The sequence below is a fragment of the Zootermopsis nevadensis genome, unplaced genomic scaffold (assembly GCF_977971745.1).
Source record: "Zootermopsis nevadensis isolate Lab colony 2312 unplaced genomic scaffold, Znev_1.0 Znev_ptg000013l, whole genome shotgun sequence".
Taxonomy (NCBI): domain Eukaryota; kingdom Metazoa; phylum Arthropoda; class Insecta; order Blattodea; family Termopsidae; genus Zootermopsis; species Zootermopsis nevadensis.
The window spans coordinates 11,283,981-11,310,257 of record NW_028259145.1 but is presented as its reverse complement, the minus strand read 5'-3'; the positions used below and the strand labels follow the sequence as shown (position 1 = coordinate 11,310,257).

At 37.4% G+C, this 26,277-nt stretch overlaps 1 protein-coding gene across 4 annotated transcripts in view; it reads left to right on the top strand.

Moving 5' to 3' along the window:
* Positions 1-26,277, top strand: part of LOC110830769 (uncharacterized) — a 1,002,197-nt gene that overhangs the window by 374,901 nt on the left and 601,019 nt on the right. For all 4 annotated transcript variants that reach the window (XM_087348624.1, XM_087348625.1, XM_087348627.1 and 1 more), the window contains one exon: positions 18,932-19,088. In XM_087348624.1, the coding sequence (XP_087204750.1) occupies positions 19,053-19,088 (36 nt within the window). In that variant the 5' untranslated portion in view covers positions 18,932-19,052. The remainder of the gene's footprint in view (positions 1-18,931; positions 19,089-26,277) is intronic.

The following is a 26,277-nucleotide window of genomic DNA, read 5'->3' as shown; positions in this document are numbered from 1 at the left end:
ATCCAAGTTACAGTATTGCTTAATTCACTTCCAAATGACACAACTCAGCCGTGTAATTAATTCGGGTAAAAGGACGGGGATCCTGACTTTGCCAGAAGTACAATACAGGTTTATCGTACTAAACGTTACGACCGAATGGATGGTAATTATATTTCATTTTATGGAGACAAAGTATTGGAATCTAGGTACAGGGATCAGTTAACCTGAATGTTTCTGGGGTTTTTCGGGTACATTTTGGGATGCTATCTACAAGCAGACAACTCTGCTGCCACTTCTAAATTCATCAGTATTTCTTTCGACCTGTTACGAAAACGCCAGTAAAGAAAATGAGAAACGAATATAATTCTCAAACTTTACTGAAGGTTTAAACACTTCTGTGTATTGATCGGTTTTTTACTTCCATGGGTCCTGTGTTCATATATCTGCCTCATTCAGTGAATTGACCAGACTACACAGCGCAACAACCCAGAAGACAGAAATCTTCATACTCATCGCCCTGATGACGGAGGCAGTATGACCTCTGAAACGTTGGTTAACATCAACCAGACTACACAGCGCAACAACCCAGAAGACAGAAATCTTCATACTCATCGCCCTGATGACGGAGGCAGTATGACCTCTGAAACGTTGGTTAACATCAACCAGACTACACAGCGCAACAACCCAGAAGACAGAAATCTTTATACTAAGAATCACCCTGATGACGGAGGCAGTATGACCTCCGAAACGTTGGGAAACTTCGACCAGATTACACAGCGCAACAACCCAGAAGACAGAAATCTTCATACTAAGAATAGCCCTGATGACGGAGGCTGTATGACCTCAGAAACGTTGGTTAACATCGACCAGACTACACAGCGCAACAACCCAGAAGACAGAAATCTTCATACTCATCGCCCTGATGACGGAGGCAGTATGACCTCTGAAACGTTGGTAAACATCTACCAGACTACACAGCGCAACAACCCAGAAGACGGAAATCTTCATACTCATCGTCCTGATGACGGACGCAGCATGACCTCCGAAACGTTAGTAAACATCGACCAGACTATACAGCGCAACAACCCAGAAAACAGAAATCTTCATACTAAGAATCGCCCTGATGACGGAGGCAGTATGACCTCTGAAACGTTGGTTAACATCGACCAGACTACACAGCGCAACAACCCAGAAGACAGAAATCTTCATACTCACCGCTGTGAAAACCTCAAATCTTACAGGTATCTTGTGTCTTATCCGTCGTGTGCCTTAAATGGGATTAAGAGAGAATCAAACTCTTGTATTTATAGTAAAAACAGCTACAGCTATTCATCAGGGGTTATCTCAAGTGTCCTAGTACTATGTCTCGTGTTTCTTTGCTCTTTCTGGAACCTTCATCCATAATGGCGGTCCTCTTGGTCCGGTCCACTCTGTGTTCTGGACCAATCATTTGCATAATCTGCTTAGAGGATGTTGAAGTACAGAGCTGGAGGAAGCAAAGAGCTCTGGAGTGTGTTTATTTAGCAGATTCCAAGCGGGCCGTGAAGGGACGAAGTGGCGTTAATGCAGTTACAGTGTGTGTGTGTGTGTGTGTGTTGGGGTTGGGGGGGAGGGGGCGTGGAACGGTGCCCCACTTCTGCTCCAGGCGCTCGGTTATACCAGGGCTGAACAAGCTTATTAAGTTACCTCTTATTCTTACAGATAAATAGCCATTAAATTTATGAACCCAATTTTTATCTGAATACAAATAATTAAAAGTTTCGTTTCATTCTCTGTTTCTGTATTTTGTAGTGCACTGAACTTATCTGTCAATAAAATCCTTATCAAGGATATCTGTAAAGTTAAGCAGTCTGACAATAATTTTTCCCACTCATAGTCTTCTTATTAGTTGGTAGTAAATGTTTAAAACGTGTGTTATTATTATTATTATTATAAAAAATAGTATAATTTGTATAATATAATTAATAAGTATTCTAAATTTCTCTTATTTGCTGATGATTTGAAACTATATTGTGATATAAAATCGGTGAATGACTGCAAATTTCTTCAAGCAGATATTGATTCTGTACATCAGTGGTGCGATGTTAACAATATGGAACTCAACATTGAGAAAACCAAAATTATATCTTTCACACGGAAAACCAACAGTATTCATTTTAATTACTTTGTCAGTGATATTTTAATTTCCCGTACTGTTTGTATAAAAGATCTTGGTGTCTTGTTAGACACTAAGCTATACTTTCATTGCCATGTAAACTTTGTTTATACACAGGCATTAAGGACCTTATGGCTTATTAGTTTTATTACTTATAATTTTTCCTCTTTAGACAGGTTTGTTGTTTTATATAATTCTTTAATTAGGTCTAAGCTTGAGTATGCCTCGGTCGTTTGGAAAAATCTTACACAGACAGATTCTAATAAACTAGAAAATATCCAAAGGAAATTTGCCAGTTTGTGCAATTATCGGTTTCTTCAGTTTAATATTACACGTAAATATGAATTGATTTTAACTACTTTAAATTTCAGAACACTTTATACTAGACGACGACATCTCGATGCTTTATTTCTTATTAATGCATTTAAGGGCAAAATAAATTGAAATTCCATCATGAACAGTGTTGGTATTCGTGTGCCGTCAAAGCAAATAAGAGAATTTTCTACGTTTAGTGCGTTTAGGCATAGTTTTTCAGCCAGGTGTGTCATTGCTGCAAATTATGTATGTAAATTTTTGGACGTGTTTGATATAAACATTGTTTCTTTCTAGGGCACTTTCTCAATAAGTGAAATGATTTAGAGAGTGGCCTTGATTTGATCTAGCTTCGTTATTTGTTTTAATTTGATTTTTGTTTTTATTTTGTTCCTTGTATTTTATTAGTGTTTACTTTTTTACTTTTTAATTATTTTGTAATAAATTAATTTTGTATAATTTTGTATATTTATATATTCAGTTTTTTTTGTTTGTATTTGTATTGTAAGGTTTGTATTTTGTTAGTGCTTGGCTGTTATTGGCTTAGGCTGTTGTCAAGCACTTTAATAAATGAATTGAATTGAATTATTATTATTATTATTATTGTTGTTGTTGTTGTTGTACGATCTATTCACCATTTTACAGGATATTTACTTCTATGTACCTGAGACAAATCTTGCCTCTGAGGTACATAGTACAGCAGCTATTTCTGAAATAAATTTTGTTTTTTAATACGTCTTAATGCCTTAAACAGATTTCGCGTGAGGCATTATATATTTTACATTTAACATGAGCGTCTTTCGAATGATGTATGATGTTTATTATTATTATTATTAATTGGCCTTATTTGGCTGTTGTCAAGCACTTAAATAATTGTTATTCGTATTTGAAGACTGTATAAATTTGTATTTGTTTCTCAGTGTCCTCTGCCATTAATTGTTGCTACAAGGCTACAGCTTGATTAAAGGGAATGTGTTATTGAATGTTATTTATATAATGTTGCACTGTATTTGTCTGCCTCCTACGTGCATGTAGTGTTCCTTATTTTTTGTACTAGTTCTGTAATTCATCTCATTGATGTTGTGTCAACGCCTAACTAATATTTGATTTATTATTATAATTATGATTGTTTTGTTGTAAGATAAATACAGTATAATAGGGCCAACAATGACATTGGTAATGATCAAATTGATTAATTTGCGTTCTCTTATACAACGTTAACTTATTGCGGTTTGCGCTACGCCCCTTGTGTGTCTATTCCTGTATCAATGACTCTTTTCGACCATACCCTCGACTCATAGTTATATCCTATTAACTTAAGTCTCCCATTTGCCTATAATTTTGTATCGGTAGGCGATTTTTTAATATTTTTTAATCAGCGACATTTATATATTTTATTATTTTATTATAGGCTAAATTCTCATTTTATAGAAAAAAACAAAGGTGAGTGACACTATATATATCCCTTTCAAGGAGTACATCTACTGTCCTTTTAATATCGTTCGATTGATAAGAGTGATGTATGAGGTTTTGGGTGATTTCAGTTTTAGGTAAAATGTAGGCTCCTTAGGTAAAGGTAGTTCTTATCGCTAGACTGATTTTTTTTATAAAGTTTAGTTTTTAATACTTTCCGCGATGAAAAGGCTAGGACCATAGTTTTTCATTTATGAAGTGTGAAGAAATTTGTTAACTGATTGTTTAAAACCACGTGCCTTGACCTGAAATCTTGTTTTATTGTAGCCGTGAACCAAAACAGCACTATTCTATTGGATTTTCCCAGTGTTCCAGACATTTCTTAAACCTAATCTGTTGAGCCTACTGATCTAGCTGGTCTCAGATAGAACATGCGATTTGAAAAAATGTATTTGAACTATGGACAAAGTCTTTCAAAATAATTATACAAAAAGTGTCGCCGAGTATTTATAAATTTTTAAATTTACAAAATACTCAGAACGATTTAAACTGAGCATTGCAATGTCTTTACTTCTGTGTAATTCTAGCCTTCCATTGGCTTAATTATAGGTAAAAACAGCCTCTGTTTGCAGTGTCTCTGCTTAAAAACAAAGTTTGAGGAAGGGAACATCCGATATGTTTACCACTGAAACACACCATTTCGAGTTATATATCTTGTTAGACGTTGATAACCAAATGTCGCAGTCTGGTAGTTAGCATACTGGCTTCATATTCGGTAGGTCCCAGTTTCGAATAATGGCTCCGATCTCGGATGTCCTGATTTAACGGGTTTCCTTACTTCCAGGAAAATATCGATATTGCGCCTTAAGACGGGCCTTGACAAATTCCACATTATCCAATTTTTCATTCATGCATAACGTAAACTGTACAATAGTACGAATACAAGCATGCAAATAAAACTAGAGTTAATTTTCCGTAATCCTATATAACAATAACTTTTTAACTTGAGGAGTTAAGAAACAAAAAATAATATGCGGATATTTAAACTATGTTAGCAAATAACAGTGCCAGCATGAGATCTTTCATGTTTATTATTTATTTTAATTACTTAAAACAAAAGAAACAGTCGCACATACTGCTTTTCCAAATGAAGTAAAACAAGGAATGGTGTGTATCTACAGTAACCCTGTAATAATTTTCACGACCCTTGCCTCCCAGAAAAAGAGGGTTACTGAGACATATGTAGAGCGTGTAATTTCACTTCACCATCCAGCACACGCCCCGGCTACTCGTAATTCTTTGTTATGTATGTCGGGGAATCGTGTAACACCAGACAGCTTTACTTCCTCGCTATAGACCAAGGTCCATCCATCAGCAACCAATTCCATCCGATATAGCGTACGCCTTTTCCAGATATCCAAACGAGGCAGCGACGCCGAAGCAATGCCCACATTACAAACCAGGGGTGAGCAACATTACTTTTCTGTTTGGCAAACGGAAACAAAAAGTCTGCCGGAAGGCGCAGCGTCGTGTTTCTTTTGTCAGATCACCGAAGATTTTCGATGACTAGAAAGGTGACTACAAGGTTGAGTAATATTGCCTTTTTGACTCGCATTTTTGTACTTTATTATGATAATATTCTGGTTAATTGCACATTTAAAACTGGTTATACGCGCTATTATACGTTATCAATAGGCCTAAGGTGCTGCAAATACACACGGAGTTCATGATGAAATAATACACCAAAGAAATTTTCTTCACTGTATTATTGCATTTAATGAATTGTATATGAAATATTGGCATAGTTTTGTGGATACTTTTCAACTCTTTAAAGCCGAAGCCCCCGCGACGCGACGCAATGCGTCATCGCGACAGCGACTCTTGGCTCCATGTGAAGCGTGCATGAGGTCAGTAAAGCCACAAGTCAAGACGCTGGCAAAACGAAGCTGAGCATCGCAACGCCTGCCATCGCGACGCCATATGCAGGGAAATGAGTAGTAATAAATAATAGTAGCGTAGACTCAAAATCAAACTCAATGATCAAATGAAAGAGGGCAGTTATGGCAGGGATGAGAAATGGTACAGAATTTAGTCGGAATACTTGAGAGGAAGAGACTATTTGGGAATCCTAGGCGTAGGTACAAGGTAGGTTAATTAAATGTGTGTAAAGGGAACAGATTGTGAGGATATGGACTGATTTCTTCTGGCTTAGGTTAGGGTCTAATGACAGGCTTATTTGAATACGGTAATGTACTTTCGAATTCTCTTGCATGGGTGGAATTTTTTGTCCACCCGAGGTACCTTCTCATAAGTTCGATTTATGCATTTATTATTTTTTTAAATTTATTACATTTTGATTTATTAAGCATGAGTGGGGATTTTGTGTGTATTAATTGTTTTCATTTGCTTATAAATTTTGTTTTCATTAATTAGGATCATGGACCATGAATGAAAGATTGTTCCGATAGGTTGTATATGATATAGGATGAACTAATAACCAAGGCCAAACTTAAATTGATGTAAGAATAAGAAGAACAATAACATTTAATATATATTTGCGTATTCAAATCAACCATTTCTCGAATACACATACTAAATAACGCACAGTAATTTCAGTGAGGTAACATTTTGTAAACATTCACTAAACATTTAGTATCTGTACCATTTCAACTAATCTGATCACCACAATAAAAGTTCCAGACCGCTGATATATTGACACTAATATTGTATTACTTAATTTACAGTAAGAACACATTTTCTCAGTTTTTGCTGTAAGTCCGCACAAATATGTGCCTCATACGATTTTACAAAGACTGTACACTGAGTTGATAATAACTGGTTCCTGTGCGTGTGTCCGTGCGTGCGTACGCTGGCGCAGGGTGGAGTTATCTGCCCCGTCCGAATGAGCTCGAAAGGGATGATTACTAATTATCCTACATAAATATGCTGCTCGTAGGTAAATGACATTCCTGCAGAATATGCCTGTTCATACGGATGGTTTACGTTCTCTCCCTATTTCCCGGTAGCGATTGGACGCTCCACATGTCCTGTGCCACAGTGTGGCCTCTCATGAGCTCAAACTAAGCTCACGGTCGTAGCAACGGTGTGGACTGTTATCAGTCGTTTGCAGCGCAGCCATTAATTGGGCGGGGACCCCCCCTTCCTCTGCGGACACGTTCAACACAAGACTGCTTGACATTCGAGGAGATTAAAGCAAGATGGGTGCGCATTTTAATCCCTAAAAATGCAAAAATATGGTTGGACAATTCACCTTCCTTTTATACGATACGCTTCTATAGTCTCATCCTAGCTTACCGCTAGCATATTAATGTGTGTTGTACAAAATGGTGTGAACGTTTTAAACACATAAACAATTTAACATTGTAAATAATGTCAAAATAAAAAGGTGTTTTGTCAATAATTTTTACTTTTCCGTACATCACTATTGTTGGTTTTGCTTCTCTGATTCTTAGTATATTTGCTACATCTTTTGTTATATCACGTAAAGCACGTACCGTGACGACATTTTGATGCGTCATACTTATACGATCGTAGTTCGTATCTTATTCGTATTTCACTTAAAATTTCCTGAAAAGGGTTTTGATTAAACTTTGTATTGACATAAAATATAATGGGAAATGTACGACTTAATCTACAATCGATTTACATTCTTGTTTGTCACGCAACATTCATCTTCAGGGGTCTGACCTAATGATATTTAGATTGAAATTACCTTAGTAAGAATGTTTATTTACCTTATGTTCTGTTGGTATTGATTAAAACGGAATTAATACATCCAGTTAGCATTACGTGCAGTTGCTCTACAAATTACATTTCTCGGCATACGATCGCTGAGCTACGTTTGCTTTGTGTATATTAATGAACTTAATCAATATAGTGACACGAATAGCTTACAATGAAATTTCATTACCACCAAGAACGATGGTAACAGACTCACGTATTCCGATTTATATGTAGGTTATGTTACGATTCCGTATCAATTTTGAGATGTACTGTCAATAACATGAAATGTCAGTGATGCAAGGTGTCGAATTGGAACTTGTTAGCGTGGTCAGTGCTCTTGGCTTAAGTGAAGGTACTGTCTTGAAATTCAAAATGGAGGAACTGACCAGTACGAAAACATCTGAGGAGCAAAAGAATTGATCGCTGATGTACCAGGCCGATCATCGCTATCGACTTTATAGCACGTCTACTTGGTAGTTGAAATGTGGCTCTTCCTACCAAAAATTGTTTGGAGCAATGCCTTGAAATGGGACACCATCACTTATGTCCATATCCAATCGAATTCGTTATTTGTAATCTTACCAACCCTCAACATTTTAATCTATGCGGTTGAATAATCATTGTTGGAAGACCCAAGAATCGATGAACCATTGATACAGACGATATTTAAATCAGAGACGAGGAATGCGAGAAGGTATCGGACCAAAAACTGGTTTTCTTTCCGTGAACTTGTACTTTTACCCCTTTACTCTGGCGCCGTCAAACTGTCTATAACGGTAGTATTGATCATTACTTATAGGCCAGTGGTGATTATATGTACTATCCGCCTTAACAATAATCAACTCTACATTTTTGCCCACAGATTGTGTTTATGGGTTTCGTATGATTTTCGAAACAAGGAGCGATTATTTCCTTAAACAACATTATCCAAGAGATCTTTGTAATGGAGAAGTGTTTCCTTTGCGGTAGGGACTCAGTTTTAAATAGTATTTACATAATCTTCAGTTTCAAAGCATTAAATACTCTAATTATAACTACTGTGGTGTATGAAATACAGTTAAGCATGACACGTTTTATGGTTTGTATTGATTGATTGATTGATTCTGGGGTTATTTAATGCCCATGTTTCATCTGTAATACTTTCATAACGTCGAATGTTATGTGAAGATTATAATGAATTTTGAGCAAATTACAATTTGTAATTATCTAGTCATGTCCCAGTTTAAAGTAATTACCTAATACTATCAAAAGCTCCAAGTCAGAATAGCTGGTATTCTAGCGGAGACTGTGACTAGGTCCCTTCAAAATTAAAGTTTTGAGAGTCACCATTACAGCAATCTGCTTGGCAGATGGTGTCATAAATTTTGTTTAGTCCTTTTTACGTTAAGGAAATCATTAATATTATCGTTTGTAACAGATGTATTTAAGTTTATTTGTCTTGAAAGTCTAAGTCGGAGGCTTATGGAGCAGTTTCTAAAACGTTTTGTTCTGTGGTATGATATACACTTTTCCGACTTGTTTTTACATAAAAAGTCCCTGCTTCTAAGATTAATATTAGCTGGTAGAGGAAGGCTACTTTTGTAAGTTCAGAAACTTCAGCATACGACGTGAAATGTTTGTCATAAAGAAGACACAGTATTTGGAAGTTGGTAGTAAACTCTGTGGATGTAACCTTCAATTGCTCCAACTTAATAGCAGAGAAAAAATATTCATTAAGAATGTCATTCTACGGAAGCCCCAAAGTTTTTAATGTCTCTGCTATTAAAAGAACCTCTTCTTTAGAACATCTCTTACAAGTACCGAGTGCCACAAATGAGAAGCTATTAAGTAACCCAACAACATCGTGTCCAAGAATAATAAGACCCTCAAGTACTTTGAAATGTCTAGTATGCCAGTATGTAAGTATGCCTGCACATAAATGTCTTTGCAAGTGAATTATCTGCAGCCAAGTATGTAAGAGTCAGCTAGGATCAGAACACGTTGTTTTGGAGGCTAGACCTGAAGTCAAGGTCTTTAGATTATATTGGTGCAGTGTAATGATGGAAGTTGTAGTTAGTGGTGGCCAAGCCGAACCTGCGCCAACTGAAGTGCTGTATCATTGCGTCATAAAAGACGGTCCAAGGAGGACATACTGGAGAGGACAGATTCTTATTTGTGAAAGCTGTGTTTGAAGTACTCGTGTACGATATGTTCATCATCTGTAAATTTATGATGTCCGCTGCTCTCGATTAGCAGCACTTACAAATAAATGACAGATTCGGACTTTCCTGTATCTGTCTCGTTTAAAATCTTTCATCCGAATATGGAGGCTAATTAGTTAAGTTTATAAGTTAGGCTGTATGACGTAGTGATACAAAGGCGAATTTCTGTAATATATATTCACTCATGTTGTCAATTGTATTTCGAAGTTGTGAGTGATTGATTGACTCAGTTTCTAGAGGTCACTTATACAGGTGGCTCCAAAAGATGTATAAACATTCATTGAGTTAAATAAAGACATCTTAATAAAATAAATTATTACTTTAAAGCATTAACACTTAGTGAATTAACCAATCTATTACATGCCCAAAATGGCCACCGTTGGCTTCGTGGCACAGTTGACAGCTGCGAGACATTGACACAAGCGGCCACCAAAGTTGTTGCTTTATGTACGTTTTTGGGGTCATTCTGTATATAATATTTTCTTCTAAAGTGAGTTAGGTATACTTTAATTTACAAGTGCGTTAGATATTTAATAATACTTGAGGTTATCACGGTGATGAAGATGTCGATGTTGGTCTTCTGGGTTGTAACCCCATTTGGACATTGTAAGTAGATACCAACGTCGTAGAGGGACACGCTGTTTCCGTATAAGACCTAAACATGGCGACATAGAAACGTCCGCATGCTGTTACAATCTATAATACCTATATCTGCGGATATTTAATGTTTTAGTCGGTTAATCGTGTCGAACTTCGCCAACTTGTGTGATGTTAAGGTTTATGTCACAGTGATCGGGAAAAGTTGCGTGTGAAAATTTCTTCGTATACGGTTTATATTACTTTTCTCCGTGGAAATTCTGGAAAAGTGGCTTAAAGTAGATCGAGCCTGCTTCATTCTACAGTCTTCTGGTGTCACAATTGGAAATTATCCTTCAATTTGACATTGCTTAACTTGTGCCGTTCAGAAGTGTTCTTTACATTCGTATTTTAAGAAACAAATTGTAAGGCATTGCAGCCTGTCTTGTAATTATTATATTACTTTCCTGGTTTAATGTGATTGCCACACCTTTAGTACCTTCCATGATAATTACGTGCGTTGGTGAGCGAATATAAAATGTCATGTGGCTTGTCGTTGCTTAGTGCAATTTTAGAAACCAAGTGACGTCTTTATCGGCGCGTCATTCCAACTGCATCACCATCCGAAGTTTTACTTTGATTTCTGTACGAGTTCGTTGTACTTTCTGCCATGTGCAAAATATATATTTGCGTTAGAAATGTCATTTATTTCTATAGCAGCGAAGATAATTATCATGCGCTCCAGTACGTATTATTCGCCTGAATTGGAGCACACTTTGCTCAGCAGTAATTTCATATCCAGACCACATTAATAAATCCTATATAAGCCTCTGCTCTCTCTCTCTCGCTCTCTCTCTTATTTACGATTTAAGGCGCTTGTGTAGAGTTTATGCATAGTTTTTAAAATGAACGGATAGTGGGGGGACTTGTGTCCGACCGTCCGCATGCTTATTGTCCGAAACTACTCAGATTCCGTTTATATTTTGTATGTCCGATCGACGTTAGAGTTGTCGGGAATTTAATCTGACCGTTATCATATATCTCAAAACTTTGCATACCGTGCAGTGTGTTAGAATATAAAAATAAGCATACAAACAAACTATCTAGGAGGACGGAAGTAGCATGATTACAGAAAACTGTACAGTGAGCTTCATAAATTTACCAAATATTATTACTCTGTTAAAATTGATGAGGATGAAATAGGCAGGGAATGTTGCACGTGTGGGAGAGATGACAAATTCAAAATGTTAATCTGAAAAGCTAAACGGGAAAGACCATTTGCAGGAGACCTGGGGTGAATTGGAGGATGACATTGGTTCAAATTTCGACCGGATTTCCGACACTTCTCTTCTCTTCCATGTGGAAACCGAGAATATATATTTCGCCTGAGACACAAATCCGCAAGCGCGTAATGCTCATCGCTACAGAAATTTTGGATTAGTTATTGACACTTCTCAGAAATAAATAAAATCGTGTTGGTTCTAAAATTTGTTGGAGTAGATAAATAATTTTCTTAACAACAGCAAAGTCTTCTTAATAAGCATGCAGTGCTATGTTTCTTGTGGATTGTTCTTCCAGTCTGTCGCAGAACAGATAATGATGATTAATAGCCATAGAATAATTCGTCCAGTTTTGGGGCTTTCTGTAGATTCTTTTAATTGTCCTCTCCCAAAACCGCGCATGAATTGTGTCGACTACAAACGACTGTAGAATGAAGGCAGGATTTTCACGAAAGAGCACTCCTGGAATAGATTCGGTGAAACAAAGACTGGATTAAAGCTCTCCTCATCAAATTGTTATTGAGCGGCACAGTGAGATGTTTGGAATATAATGGTTGTTGGGGTCTATAGTCACCTTACTTTTCATGTAGTACTATCCGTCTTGTCTCCCCCCCCATATGAACTTGTTGCAAACTCATACAATCCTGTCTGCATTATAATTTCCTGCTTTGCGAAATCCCATTGACTTTGAGAAGAGTTGCGTTTTCAAATATGGCTTTCCTCTAAAGTCATTGATTTTTTGTTATTTGTTATTTTGAATTCTCCATATAAGTCACTTCTTTTGAAATAAGTGCAAGATTTTTATTGACAAACCTGAAGGGAAGAGACTGCTTGGACTGCTAAGCGTGTATGGGTGGATAATATTAAAGTGGATCTTATGGAAGTAGGGTTTTTGAGTGTGATTTAGATTTATCTTGCTAAGGATTGGTAAAGTGGCGGGCTCTTGTGAACACGGTACTGAATCTTTGCGTCCAATAACAAGGGAGGAATTTCTTCACTAATTTAGCATAGGGTAATTTAGGGATATCTTGACTCCTTAAGAAAAAACTCTAGGCTTCAGGAATATTTTTTGAAAATTAAAAACAGAAATTTTCATATATTATCCATGGAGGTATGTTTTATTTGTAATACAATAATAAAGCAGGTAAGTTTAAGGGAAACAGTGCAATTAACAAAAAAAGAAATGGAAGAAAAATGTCGACTTCTCCCTGTGTTTGGGGAGATTTTGACATGTGCATGGGAAATATTAGGAGACTGTAAATACTGAACAGAAACAACTTGAATTCATAAAATAATGCCAATAAACAGTAAATATGCAAAATTAAAAACAGGCGTTACATGTGAACTGGTTATCTGCTCCATTTTCCACGCAAGTTTCATGAAACCATCTTTCACTGCCGCAGCCATGTTTTCAGGCTTCCACTGTCCAAGCTTTCCTTGGTAGTGGTACATTCGAGGCATTTTTCTTACCTGTGAAGTAAAGTGAACACCGTATCATAAGGTTCATAACCAGAAAAAGATATATTAGGGAGAACTCGACATGTCGAGTTCTCCCCAGTACACTGTGTCGAAACCTCCCTGACTTACACGATTACAATACAAATGTCACCACTGGTCACAGTTGAAGTTTTTGTCAGTTCACATAGCATGGCTGTCCTTTAGAAAGTGCGAGTTGTCACCACAATAACTATTAATCCATAAATGCCATGTGCATCCTGTGTAATTATCATTATCTGGAATGTAATTATTATAGCATGTGCTATTTAGGATATGTAAAACTCACCTGGTTGTCTTTGAGGGTTCCGTACGAGGTTGAGACTTGCAAAAACAGACTCCTTTGAAGTTGCACGTTGATCACAGTATGGTAGGCTACAGTCTTTGCCACTACAGTGCAGCTGTCGCTAGAGTGAAATTTGTTAAAAGTGTCGAGATCTCCCAGATGTCGAGATCTCCCTAAATTACTATACTATTTATCTTCTCAAGAAGGACTCTGCTCAGTGTAATTAGGTTACACGTTTCATGTCCTTTGCATTTCGTTGTGTGTTGCGTCCTTTAAGAACTTTGCAACAGAAATGGACACATTGCAAACCTCATGTGTGATGAACGTGGTATTATGAATTAGTACTGCACATCCACGGTGTGTCTGTCTTCCTGTTCGTAAATATATAATTAATTTTGCGTATGCATATATGCCCGCTGTACAGGACATTTTAAAAATCGGCTTAATTTAATAGTTTGTATTCTTTCAGAACTGCATTATCGTGGTTTGTTTGTACTGTTGTTTTACGACGCTGTGGCAATGATCAGACTATGTAACATGTCCTTGAGTGATGCGATGGAACAGGATGTGGTAGCGATATTTGAAAACGAGTTTTATGGTTCTAACCATGTTTTCTAAACAAGTTAGTTGTTGAATTTCGAATGGGAGAATGATTGAAAATGATGAATTGGGACAGATGTTGAAGGAAGCAATTCGAGCACCTTATCGAACCGTAACATCCAAAACACGAGATAGAAATGTTAACCCTTCGACCGCGATGTTCGCTTGTTGAGAAATGAAAAGCCTGATGGGTACGATCATATGTAGTATCGTTTTAACTTAAAATACGTACATACATTGTACAGATTGGTTGGACAGACCGTATACTCATAATGGGCGTTTATTTGCTCTTAAAAGTATATGGTAAATTGTTTTACCCACATTGTCTTTTTGTATTAATTTGTCACACATTGAGAAAACTACTGATAGCAGACTATCTGGAAAGTAGGGGTTCTTAACTCGCGGCCCGTCGATGTGTTCCATGCGCCCGCCTATGTACTATGTATTGTCATACTGTGCTATCTTGTATGATGAAAATTTGTTATCTGATATCAAAACACAATTTGTTAATGATTTTAACAATGCCTGTCGCTTTGAGGAAGTGGTTAAAACAGCCCAGTAATGTCTGATATTGATGAAGGAAATTATTGAGTATGTGAATCTGCTTGCAGTAGTAGCCTAAGTCAGTACCACTTTTGATAAATTGCCATGAAGTTTCTACAAATTTCCTTATTTTGAAAAATTGCTGCTAGTGAGTTGATATGCAAGGTGAATGCGGCCTTTAACTTTGCAAGAGGCTGAAGACAACGAACCGCCATGCTTCTTATTTTATGTAACTGATAAAACAACCAATGACTATTCCTATAAAAGATATAGATACTGGAAACTTGGATTAATTCTATGAATAGACTGGAATTGGCACAATATACAATGCATAAAGGTAAATAAAACTGATATATATCAGGCCTTAGCCGAAATTACACGATTAAACAATACAATGTAGTAGTCTAAGGTCTTATGTATTGTTACATTACAGTCCTTAATGAAGAAGCCTTTTCCACATACCAGTACACAGTATTGTAACATATACTTTGATACAAACGACTATATCATATGCTAAAGAAGACGAACATAAATTCGGTTATGGTTGAGATTTTATTGGTCGTATTCTGGAGCCTTTAATCTTCATTTTATTGAATATGAGAAGCACAAGCAGCTATATTCACTGGTAACCAAGCAATCCCTTTAAGCACTGACTGCTTCTAAAGAGCTGACATCTGTATAGAAAATGAGGAACGAAAGAAAACCCGGGGCACGATTATGAAGTAAAATGAATTGAATTCTCAGCGGAGTGCTGATATGTTTGACGTTATAAAAGCTTGGGTCTCTCCTCTGTGTAAGCGGTTTTCGTAGGATTTAGATTCCCGGGTGTATGCAGGCCTCAAAGTGCTCCCCCATGTGAAATAGTGTAATTGCTATGTGGACGGGTGTACCTGTAACCATGTTAAAAAAACCTATATAGTCTACCTTTTATGTTCCGAAAATTTAATCTTACAGTCATTTGAACTCCAATTAAAACACTCGTTTTCAGGAGATTGTATGTTATTATTCATAAATAAATAGTGAATGGAGACTGTGTTTGTGCTGAGGGTTATGGCATGGCAGTTTAGTTGGTTTGTACAGCATAAAAAGATCTGTGCTTTCCTCGTATATGGATGTAGGGCTCGCCGCTTTTCAGTTATCCTTAAGACCCTCCCGGCCCAATCCCTATATTGTGAAACTCATTAGCGTAGAAGCCGAGCTCATTTCTATCGCTTCTTCTTTCTCGGCCCGTTTGTCTCTGTATTCCATTCCATTGAAAGTTTGTTTTTATTTCGTCTTTCTTTCAAACTTCCGTCAAAGGCTGGCTGTATTCTCTCTCCCTGATGATTTCCCCTTAGGCTACGGCACTTTAAAACAAAGTGCTGATGAGAATATTTCGGCCCAAAGCAAGGAGCATCTAACAAGAGGGTGGCGGCAAATTATATAATGAAATTTCTCTTAATTTGTTCTATTCGCCAATATTATTAGAGCGGTTAGGAGTCTGAGATGAGCAGGATATGCAGCACTCATGATCCGAAAAGAAATTAGTACAGAATTTTAATTTGAGAACCTGAAAGAAAGTCACAGCTTGGAATGCTTATTCTTGAATAGGAGGATAATATTAAATGTAAAAGCAGAGCTGTTTCGAGGTTTGTGTCGTTTCCATTAACGTCCATCGCAATACATTATTAACAATCATTTTTCTATCCAGAGTTAAAGAAACATAGTTAAATGAGATAAAGTAGAACGCAGGTAATATATTATTAAGTCCTATATCCGATATCGCTGAAATTTATCAGGACCCCCCACTAAACGGGTCCCTACACTATTGAAAATCGCACCGTGTCTAATTTGGCGCTGGATGTTCTCACCAGGCGACACAGTGTCGTAAAATGCAGCGAATACAAAAATATTTAATCAGAGTTACAGAAGGAATAATCCAGAACATTATTCAGATGGAATCAGATAACTCTCCTATTCTTTATTTTCTCTGTTACATTCCTTAGTACAAGACACTTTCCCACGACTAAGTTGTTGTCTGCACCCTCTATTAACGTAAAAGCTGGAATATTAAGGAATTTGACCACGGTCTTGCCTTCCATGTAGATCCTCAACCACGTCTCTTTGTAGGACGTGACATACAGTGGAGAACGGCTAAACCTACATCTCCGTCGTTGCATTGGCCGTGGTGAATCTTCAAACACGGCGCTGTTTGACATCTGTACCATTGTTTGTGCCGGCATCAGACTGATTGCATAACCGCTCCGTATTTATCTTCGTCTATTTGGGGCACACTTCCCAGTATCTGATTCCTCAGCTGCTCGGCTTCAGTGATGTGACCTACTATGTTATACGTTGCCACGACTGCGACTGTATAAATCCCAACACTGGGAGTGATTCACAAGTTTACAGTAACTTTTTAGCGAATTAGTGATATCTAAAAGAACATTTTAATGTTTATTTATTAGTCGGTCTTTTGGTCTCTTCCGTTAACGATGTAGGCGGAAGACCCAACGTTGTTATTGACGGAAATAACGATAGGAGACGAATTCATTTAAATATTTGAGGCATAATACTAATTAATATGGATGTAGATTAAAATGTCTATACGTACAATATATTAAATTGGTGTATTATATAGTGCACGGGAAAAATATGAGCACAAAAACGGAGTTGATAATACGTTTTCAAAATGTCCATAGTGATAAGAACACGACACATCAAGATCCAAAGGTGAGATGAGAATAGAAATTTCTGAAATTAAACTTTTGGAAACAATGTTTGGAATTATACTCAAAAGACAATATTAGAAATGATGTGATAACAATAAAATCAAAACGCATAATACAAAAGTTTATAATCAAAGAAGTTGAGATATCTGAAGCATGTGGAACGTTGCGAAATACATACAGAATCTTAATTGGAATGCGTAAAGGGAAGAGACAGATCATTTGGGAAACCAATACGTAGTTGGTAAGATACTGCTAAAAATAAACTTGAAGAAATTAATTATAAGGGTAGGTTTTCGGTAGCGGGTTCGTGTGAAAACGGTAGTATATCCTCATGTTCCGCGAAAGGTGGAAAATTTATTGACCTTGTGAGTTACTATTAGCTTCCGAAGCGGGATTATTCTTCATGATGCAGGGAAGAAGAGATTTTGCAGTGTACTGGTAAAGTGTTGGAACATTTAGAGAGGACAATTCCTAGGTGTCTACTGTAACTAACGTATTCCAACCCAAGAAGGGACTGAGAGAACCGATCACTTAGCCTCGGGGAGAGTCTTGAGCTTAATTTTCGTCAGGGAAGAGTGATTTAAGATCTTTGACTGAGCTGAGTCTTGCTTTTTTACTCCATCCCCCAAAATGTGAACATGTGTATGATTTGAGGTTTTCACGGCGGAAATTCTGAAAAAAGCCATCTTCATGTGAGCATGTGTTTAAAATATTAAAAAATCTTCATGTGATCTTAGTTTTTTCGTCCATCTGGGAAGTATGCTCATTTTAGATTGATTCTCTCATTAGTCTGTTCATCAGCCTAAGAAACTGTGTCAACCGAAGAGGGTGTAAAGCACGAACGAGACGTGGAAATTATTATGAACGGTTGATGTGTAAGGATTTGGATGGAACTTGTGTCTGTTTTGACGTTACCTTCCTGAACAAATTATCTCGTGATTTTATTCATTGATTCAACGTAAATCTAGGTCACGTACGGAATCTCAACCCACCTTCCACCATCAATCACATCTCATTCTGGACTGCATAACCAATACAGGTGACAGAAAATAAAAAAAGAGACAAAAGCCAGGGTTTTGAAACGTATGAGTGTCATATGGACAGAGATCCTTTGAGCATGACTGTTCTATCAGATAAGTAAAAGCCAAAGTTAGCAAATACGGATATTTACGTATATTCATTTCGCAAGTATATGAATTAAGGGCGTCTGAGAATAGGGTTCCGGTGAAAGTATTAGGGTATAATGGACAGGAAGAAATAGAAACGCGAAGTAAAATACACGTTGAAGACCTTAATGACTTGTTCTTTTCAACAAATATTATTACGTAATAAATGAAGTGTGTTTAGATGGAAGGGGCATGTAGGACTCATGACGATAATGAAAATGCATACTCAATTTCGTTCGGAAACCTGATATGAGAGACTTTCCTAAGAAAATAGGATATATTAATATGTATTTCAAATAATGCATTCATCTGAGTTAGGATAGAGTCCATTGACAAGCTCTTGTGAACACGGTAATCAACCTTCTGTTCTCATGAAAGGTTGTGATTTATTGGCAGCTCGCTTGTGGAGGACTGTGCTCGGTGGAAATACTTGGCTAGAACTATTGCTAATTTTCATTATTGTTTGTGCAGAATGCGAAACTGTGCGGAACTGTGTCATTCCTCGGAATCTCCGTTTCAATGGAGCACCGCCAGATGGGAGTAGTGTTCCCGAGGTCCGGCCCATTCAGGTGCTGCAGCACTCAATGTCACCATGGCGGCCAGCTCCTCTCAGGAGTCAGCACGGACTGTGAGTCAAGTTTTTGTAGCATTGTTTGTATATAATTAAAAATGGCGTTATGTCTGGTTTCAACTGCTCGGTCAGAGTACACAGACGTATCTTATGACATTAACATGGAAATACAGGGTGATTACAACTTTGAAAGTGTATAGAAATTTATTCAGAATCGGTTGAGGTGTCATTTTGTAGCAAAATAAATCAAGTTTTACCTCAAACAATCATTTTGGTTCGATGTGATTGCCATTGGTAATACGGCAGACATCCCACCTGAAATCAATTTCTTGCCAAACACGATCCAGCATATCCGGTGTCACTTCTGCAACTGCGGGGTGATTCGAGCTTTGAGCTCAGTGATATTGGCAGGTAACGGTGGAACATACACACGATCTTTAATCAAACCCCATAAAAAAAATCGAGAGGTGTCAAATCTGGAGAACGAGGTGGCCATGCCATCGACCCTGTTCGACCAATCCACCGACCTGGGAAACGGTTATTGAGGAAATCCCGAACTTGTGAGAGGTAGTGAGGTGGTGCGCCGTCTTGCTGGAAGTGAATGCGTCCTTTTTGGTCATCTTCGTCTAACTGTGGTATGAGAAAACTTTCGAGCCATTTTCAAATGCACTGCCGCTTGCGCTCGCGGTGACGGAATTTGGTACTACAGCACAACGTGTGTCAAACTTGATTTGTTTTGCTACAAAATGACACCTCAACCGATTCTGTAAGCCTTCTGAATAAATTTCTATACTCTTTCAAAGTTGTAAAGTCCTTTTTGAATCACCTGGTATATTAAACAGATCCGTTAGATAGTGTACGTTTTTAGGAACGATTTATTTGCAGATCTGATCTGAAATGCTGTAACTGGTTACTCTCACAAATAATGCAGGAAGTCAAAGTTTTTTCTAGTGTTTCCTTCAATCGTGATATTCCATTTTTCTCTCACATATTTTCAGTCGCACTTCCCAAATTACATCCATTGTTTGAAGATCTTTACTATTCTTGCATTATCTGAACAAAAATCCTATTTAAAAATGGCCTTTGATTATTCTGTAAGCCTTGCAGCCAACTTGCTGCATTCTCGTTCCAACTGCGGTCATCGGAAAACGGACGAATACGCAGGAACAATCCGAAGTAATACAAAAACGCTAGAGATCGACCACTAATCACGCCTTAATTCTTGCGAACATGGATGAATTCTATCGAAATGCGACTGATCCAATCGTGTTGGGATTTCTGCACGTTTTTGGACGAATCAGACTTCACATGAACGCGCAGCCAGTGGCCGGAAAGTCTGAAGTTAACTTTCCCTTCTGTCTGTGCACTAGACAGTAAAGGTCTTGGAGGTGTAAGCATTCTTTCGGCATTAGATGTAAGGGTTCAGCATCACAATCCCGTCGTTTTACTCTCAGGATACAGCGCTCTGACCCTTGAATAGAAGGCTGAGTGGAATTCGAATCCCAGCCGCCATGTAAAATTATTGATTTAAGAAATTTTAAATATACGAAGGTGGAATGCCGATTAGTGACGAGTTTAATGTTAGACATTTAGCTTAATGTATGATCCGGTCCAAGGTCGTATCTATCATTTCTTATACCAATGGGGTAAGAGTGAGGAACATTTCGCACTGGCGTCGACTGGTCTCGAACCCTAAACCTTCCTGCACAGCAAGTTATATATAGAACACAATTAATGACACCTCTCTTTAGGTCAAAATACTTTCTTAACTGTTCAAACTTATTAATAAATATCTGCTAAAACATGATATTGTTAATATAGAAATTACTTGAGTGGGATTAATACTTTCAGAATTAATTTTCGCTTACAACGTTGTCTTTTTTATTTACGCCGGAAAGTAACTTCATTTTATTAAGTCTTGAGTTGGTACATTAAAGCTTTGTATTTCAGTAAAATTAATTTATATGACATTCTGTTTCTGTAAAATAAACATTTTGTGATCCTGCCTCTTTAGGTTATAACTAGACTCGTTTAATGCGAATTTCAATTATAAATGAAGAGTCTATAATTATTCACCGAAGTGGTCTGTTTATGGACGAGATATGTTTATACACAGATAAAGAGACTTTTAAATAATCTCTCTTGCAGTAGCTTCTATTTATGTAAGTTTGTATGTCAAAATCGCCGTGCAGTGTAGAGTTAACAGTTAATATTCCCCACTCTCTAATGTTACTTCAAATTATTTTATTCATTGGAATGTAGTACGGGCAAAATAAAAGTTTTACAAAAGGAATGACTGAAAATATTTTGTTTCGTGTTCTCCCATAACAGTTTTAAAAACAATTCGCGTTTCAGTCATGTAATAATATTCCTCCTTAGTTGATGTGAGAATGTTTTCTTGTAATGCCATCGGCACTCAAATTACTTCTACAACGGAATGTTCTCAATGAGGGTGACGGAAACACTAAATTTAAAATTTGTTAGAACACTCATTAAGTAACTACCTCTATATTGTTACTAAGCACTGCCAGCAACAGAGTCCGCCACTGTCGCATAACCTCTATACAGAGCCAGTACCATTTCACATCATCTTAGTCTGTTTCTCTGCGGTCATTTCTAATATTATCTCTTATTATCATCTTGGGCGTTACAGTTGTGGCCGTGTTATCGTTTTTCCGCTGAAGTTATTTATGCTCTTGGTTATTTGCCAGAGCTACGTACCCAGCCCATCGATAAGCCCTTTGATTTATTACTGAAGCTACTATGGACAGCCACTAAGTTTTTTTTTTAATTTCCGACCGTTGAATGAGTATAATGGACAGTTTAGATATTAATATATGGACAACGCGGAAAATAATGCGACAGTTACAGAATTGCCCTTTCTCTCGCAAGAGGATATATCATTTATATCAATGAGATTTATTTTTAGGTATCATATGTGCTGGGGCACTAATCTTATTTATTTAGAGGGGCTTGTCACTCACTACTCATAAATGCACGCTTCAAAGACAAAGGAACCTCCCACATTGGAGGAGGCTAAGGCTTGATTCGGGCCGTTGCGCCGTAGAAGAAGTAGAATATATACAATCAATATCTCTTCGTTTTAGAAGTATGCTTTTCGTATTATTCTCATTGTAAAAAGGGTGTATTTCCGAAAACAGCATGAATTTTTTTTTTATTGTGAAGTGTGAATTCTTAAATATTCTTAGGCGAGCTTCGGCTTCAAATGGTTGAAATGAATCAGAACTATTATTGCCACAGGCCTCCTCACCCCCGTTTATCGTCCGTAAATCCGTCGGCGCAGTGCAACTTCAGTAGTTGATACGACTGTCATCCGAGTAACAAATTGTAACGAGAATGATGGCGGAGGTAAATAATAAAAAGCATTGTTGTTTGATGTTTGTTTGTCATCAGTCTTTCTACTGGTTTGATGCGGTCCTCCATTTTCATCTATCTTGCGCCAGTCTCTTCATTTCCACATATTTGTTACAGCCCACATCATCAAAAATCTGCGTCACATATTCCAATCTTTGTCTCCCCCTACAATTTTTCCCTTCAACTGTTCCTTCCACTACCAAATTAACCAATCCTGGGTGCCTCAGAATGTGTCCCACCATCCTATCTCTTCTTCTGGTAAGATTTTTCCATAGACTTCTTCCTTCGCCTATCCTGTCTAAGACCAGCTGATTTCGTACTTTATCAGTCCACGTAATTTTCAACATTTCAAATGCAACGAAGAAGAAATGGAAGACACCGAAGACAAGAATTGGGGTAGAAATGACGCAAGTGAAGGAAACGAAGATGAAGTGACCTGAGAATACAGAAAAGGATTACAGAGAAGATGAATGCGAAGTGTAAGACGAGGACAAAGAAGGAAAATCAACTTGTTTCCGTTGAATGGTTCGTTCCGCCACTGAAGGGTGACAGTTTGTGTGGAGGATATAATGTAAACTCGATCATTGTGCGTCAGACTCTACGCGTCCCAGGGGATTCAACTGCTGGGTTGTGGGTCATAAATAACATGGGATCGATCCCCCTTCACCAGCACGGTACTCGAGAGGTGGAAATAGTCTTCAGGAAGACACACAAACAGAAGCTGAACTGAGCTGAGTAAAGAGGCCGTTGTGCATTTATTGTTACACGAAATTAACTCAGTGGGATTTGTTACAAGGTTTGTCTTACTTTGCTATTCCTATAAATACAACACGCGTTAGTTTCAGCGAGGAACATTAACGGTATATGCAGCTCAAAGGAGGACGCTGTAGCTGATTATTTTAACCTATAACAGAAGCTGTAATAGCTCAGACCCCGAGGGTAACGTTATTCGTTTGTCGACTCGTCGTAATACAAAGGATTTCAATTTCGTCGTGCTGAAAACTACGCTTTTAAGTGTTAAGTTCTGTCACAAGATGGAGACAAGGAAATACACTACATGAGACGAGCGAAATAAATTGAATTTAATGCGGAGTGTAGGCTTGATCTCCACATTTTAGTTGTCTTAACATTTCAGGTCTTAAAGCACTTCAGGGATGACGATGAAATTTAGTATTGAATGCTTACATTAAACATTGTGGGGAAATTTTAATTCTGATTAGTATCAGTCAAGTAAAATTCTTGTTTACATGTATCTCAAATATATATCTTATTTGGTTTATAAAAATGTCTCCTCAATCACGAAATTTTTGTGTGACAAAGTTTGGACGTCTTTAATATCTGCGACTTTTATTTGGCACGCCTCTGGATTATATTTGCGGGTATATTTAACGAAATTAAAGTAAAAATAATTCCAGATCTCGTGCAGTACGCCCATATCTTTTAATACAATTATTTGTGATGTTGAGTGCATGTATTTAAATTTAAATAGAATGGATGTTACAAGTAAATTTTGTGTGCGATTGACGTTAGTATTAATGAAACGTTTGAAAAAATATGTTTAGTAGCTGATACTAACGTTTCTGGTTTATTCATATTCATTCTTTTCGTGTAAATATATCCTTTTAGACTTTGGATAAATATTTTGAGGCGAATGTGCCTTTTATCAACTATAATTGTGTGTAAGACTTAAGGAAATTTCATAATAATTCTAAACCCGAAACAAGTGCGTAGCTTCAGTTTAGAGTAAAATGTTTGTAGTTTATCGTGTCTCGCGTCCGTTTTATCCTTTATTTAAAACGATTGCCGCTGGCATAATTGTAGTTAGAAGAGATAATTTACACATTTTTCTGTCCATTGTTGTATTCACATAGCCTCTTCATTGTTAGAGCAAGACGGGAAACATACTTTTAATTATCAACAGTTAGTAGCCATTGTTGGTACCACACATGCAGCTTGCCTAAGAACACCGATTCCAGGTCTTGTTTGTATAAAACTGATTTTTGCCGCTTTTTTGAGTTGACGTTTGCCTGATTTATGAAATTAAAATAATCATCTATGATGACTTAGGCTGCTGGCGAGTCTTTGTGATAAGGTAGTCACCCATGTGGCTGATCTATTAGACATATAACTTAAACTCCGCTAATTTTGCCGGGTTGTCTGATTGAGGTGGTCACCTTTACGCTCCGGCCTTCTTAACTCAAGGAAAGTACATCCTGTACTCATTGGACAGAAATCTGAAATGGAATTAGAACCGATCTGAAGCTGGAGTTGAAGAGAAAAATATCTGCACATGATGGAAATCGATTCCCGGTCGCCTAGTTCACAGCCAATCACTTTATATATTCTCGGTACATCAAGCACCTCTGGGGCGTCGGTATACTTCTACTAGCCTACAAGAAGCATAACCCAGATGACAGCCATCTTCACACTTGCCGCCGTGAGACCCTCAGATCTCACCGTTACGAACGCGTACATTAATCTCCGTATTCCATAATGTTTTTGAATATTTTGATCAGCTGAGCGACTATTAGCTTATCATTAAGGAATGTATTAAATTTAGGTAACAAACAGGCGTCCTAAAACTTTATTTTCTCAGCTCGCCTCTGTATAAGAGGCCTGCATTTCATAATCTAGAACTTTATCCTGAAAATTACCTGATGATTTAGATTTGGCGCATTTCCTCAGCAGTAACACTGCGGGCACTCTGATAGTTGAGAATATTTTTGAATGAAGAGTCTAAGTTTACAAATAAAATACGACATCTTGCCATGTTTACTACAAATTCTGACTTAGGCTTACTTTATGTGATATTGCTTGAACAGAGAATGAATTTGCTTTAGATCGAAACGTATGGATGTTGTTACTTCGTCAGCGGATAAGAAATGAAAGATTTTGTGATTTATGAATTATTCAATACTGGTACATCGCTATCAAGTTTGATTTGTCAGCTTGAGCAAAATTCTCTTCTGTCAATATATGTTCTAATCTACAGATTGTGAAAAGCAGAAGCGGATTTCCCCTGTGGATCTTCCTTGTTTTTATAGTAGTTTTATATATATGGAAGGCAGACATTCCATTTTAACGAGACATAAAATACCGCGGCATACGTCACGAAATCGCATGTTCAACATGGGTTACAGTTCGAGCTTCGTTGCCGGTAAAAAAAAAATCCAATTTCCGGCGTGTCTGGACAATTGTGAATGAGTAAAGCTCATTTTATGAGGTCATTCAATAACCAAGGGCCCATTCCCGTGGGGAAACAGCTTCGACGTATATGTCGTGCATTTTAGGGACTTCGAACACTTGGTACCTCACGATTCGGAGAGTGCAAGCATGTGGAGAGGGTTGATGAACAACGTACTATCCATGTATCTAGTTCAATCACATGTGTACATGTTAACATTGGTGCTGTCACTCTGAAATATTGCTTTGTTCAACTGTGTGCCACTTTCCGAAGTAATTCGAATGAATATTGTGGTTCTGTTTTATTTAACCCAATAGGTTTATGGGTGTGAAATTTACTGATACGGGGGAAAACATGGGCAAAGGTATCTGAGGACGAAGAGCTGAGAAGGAGATTGGTCATACGAGACAGCGAAAACAGGACATTTTTAAGGCGATGCATTATAATTTGAATACAGGGTTGTATGTTTATTGTTAGGATGAAATGGGCACAGCGTGTTTCATTATTAAACCGTAAGTTCGCGACACATGTTCTGATAATACGATAAAGTCTGCAGAAATTAAGTTTATAGGTTTATCCCACTGCTTTCACACACTGAACTTCTGTTTGCTTTAATGACGAAATCCGAAGACCAGTGAAGGCGCAGCGCGGTATTCTTACAAATTTTCAAAATGGCTCTACTTTACC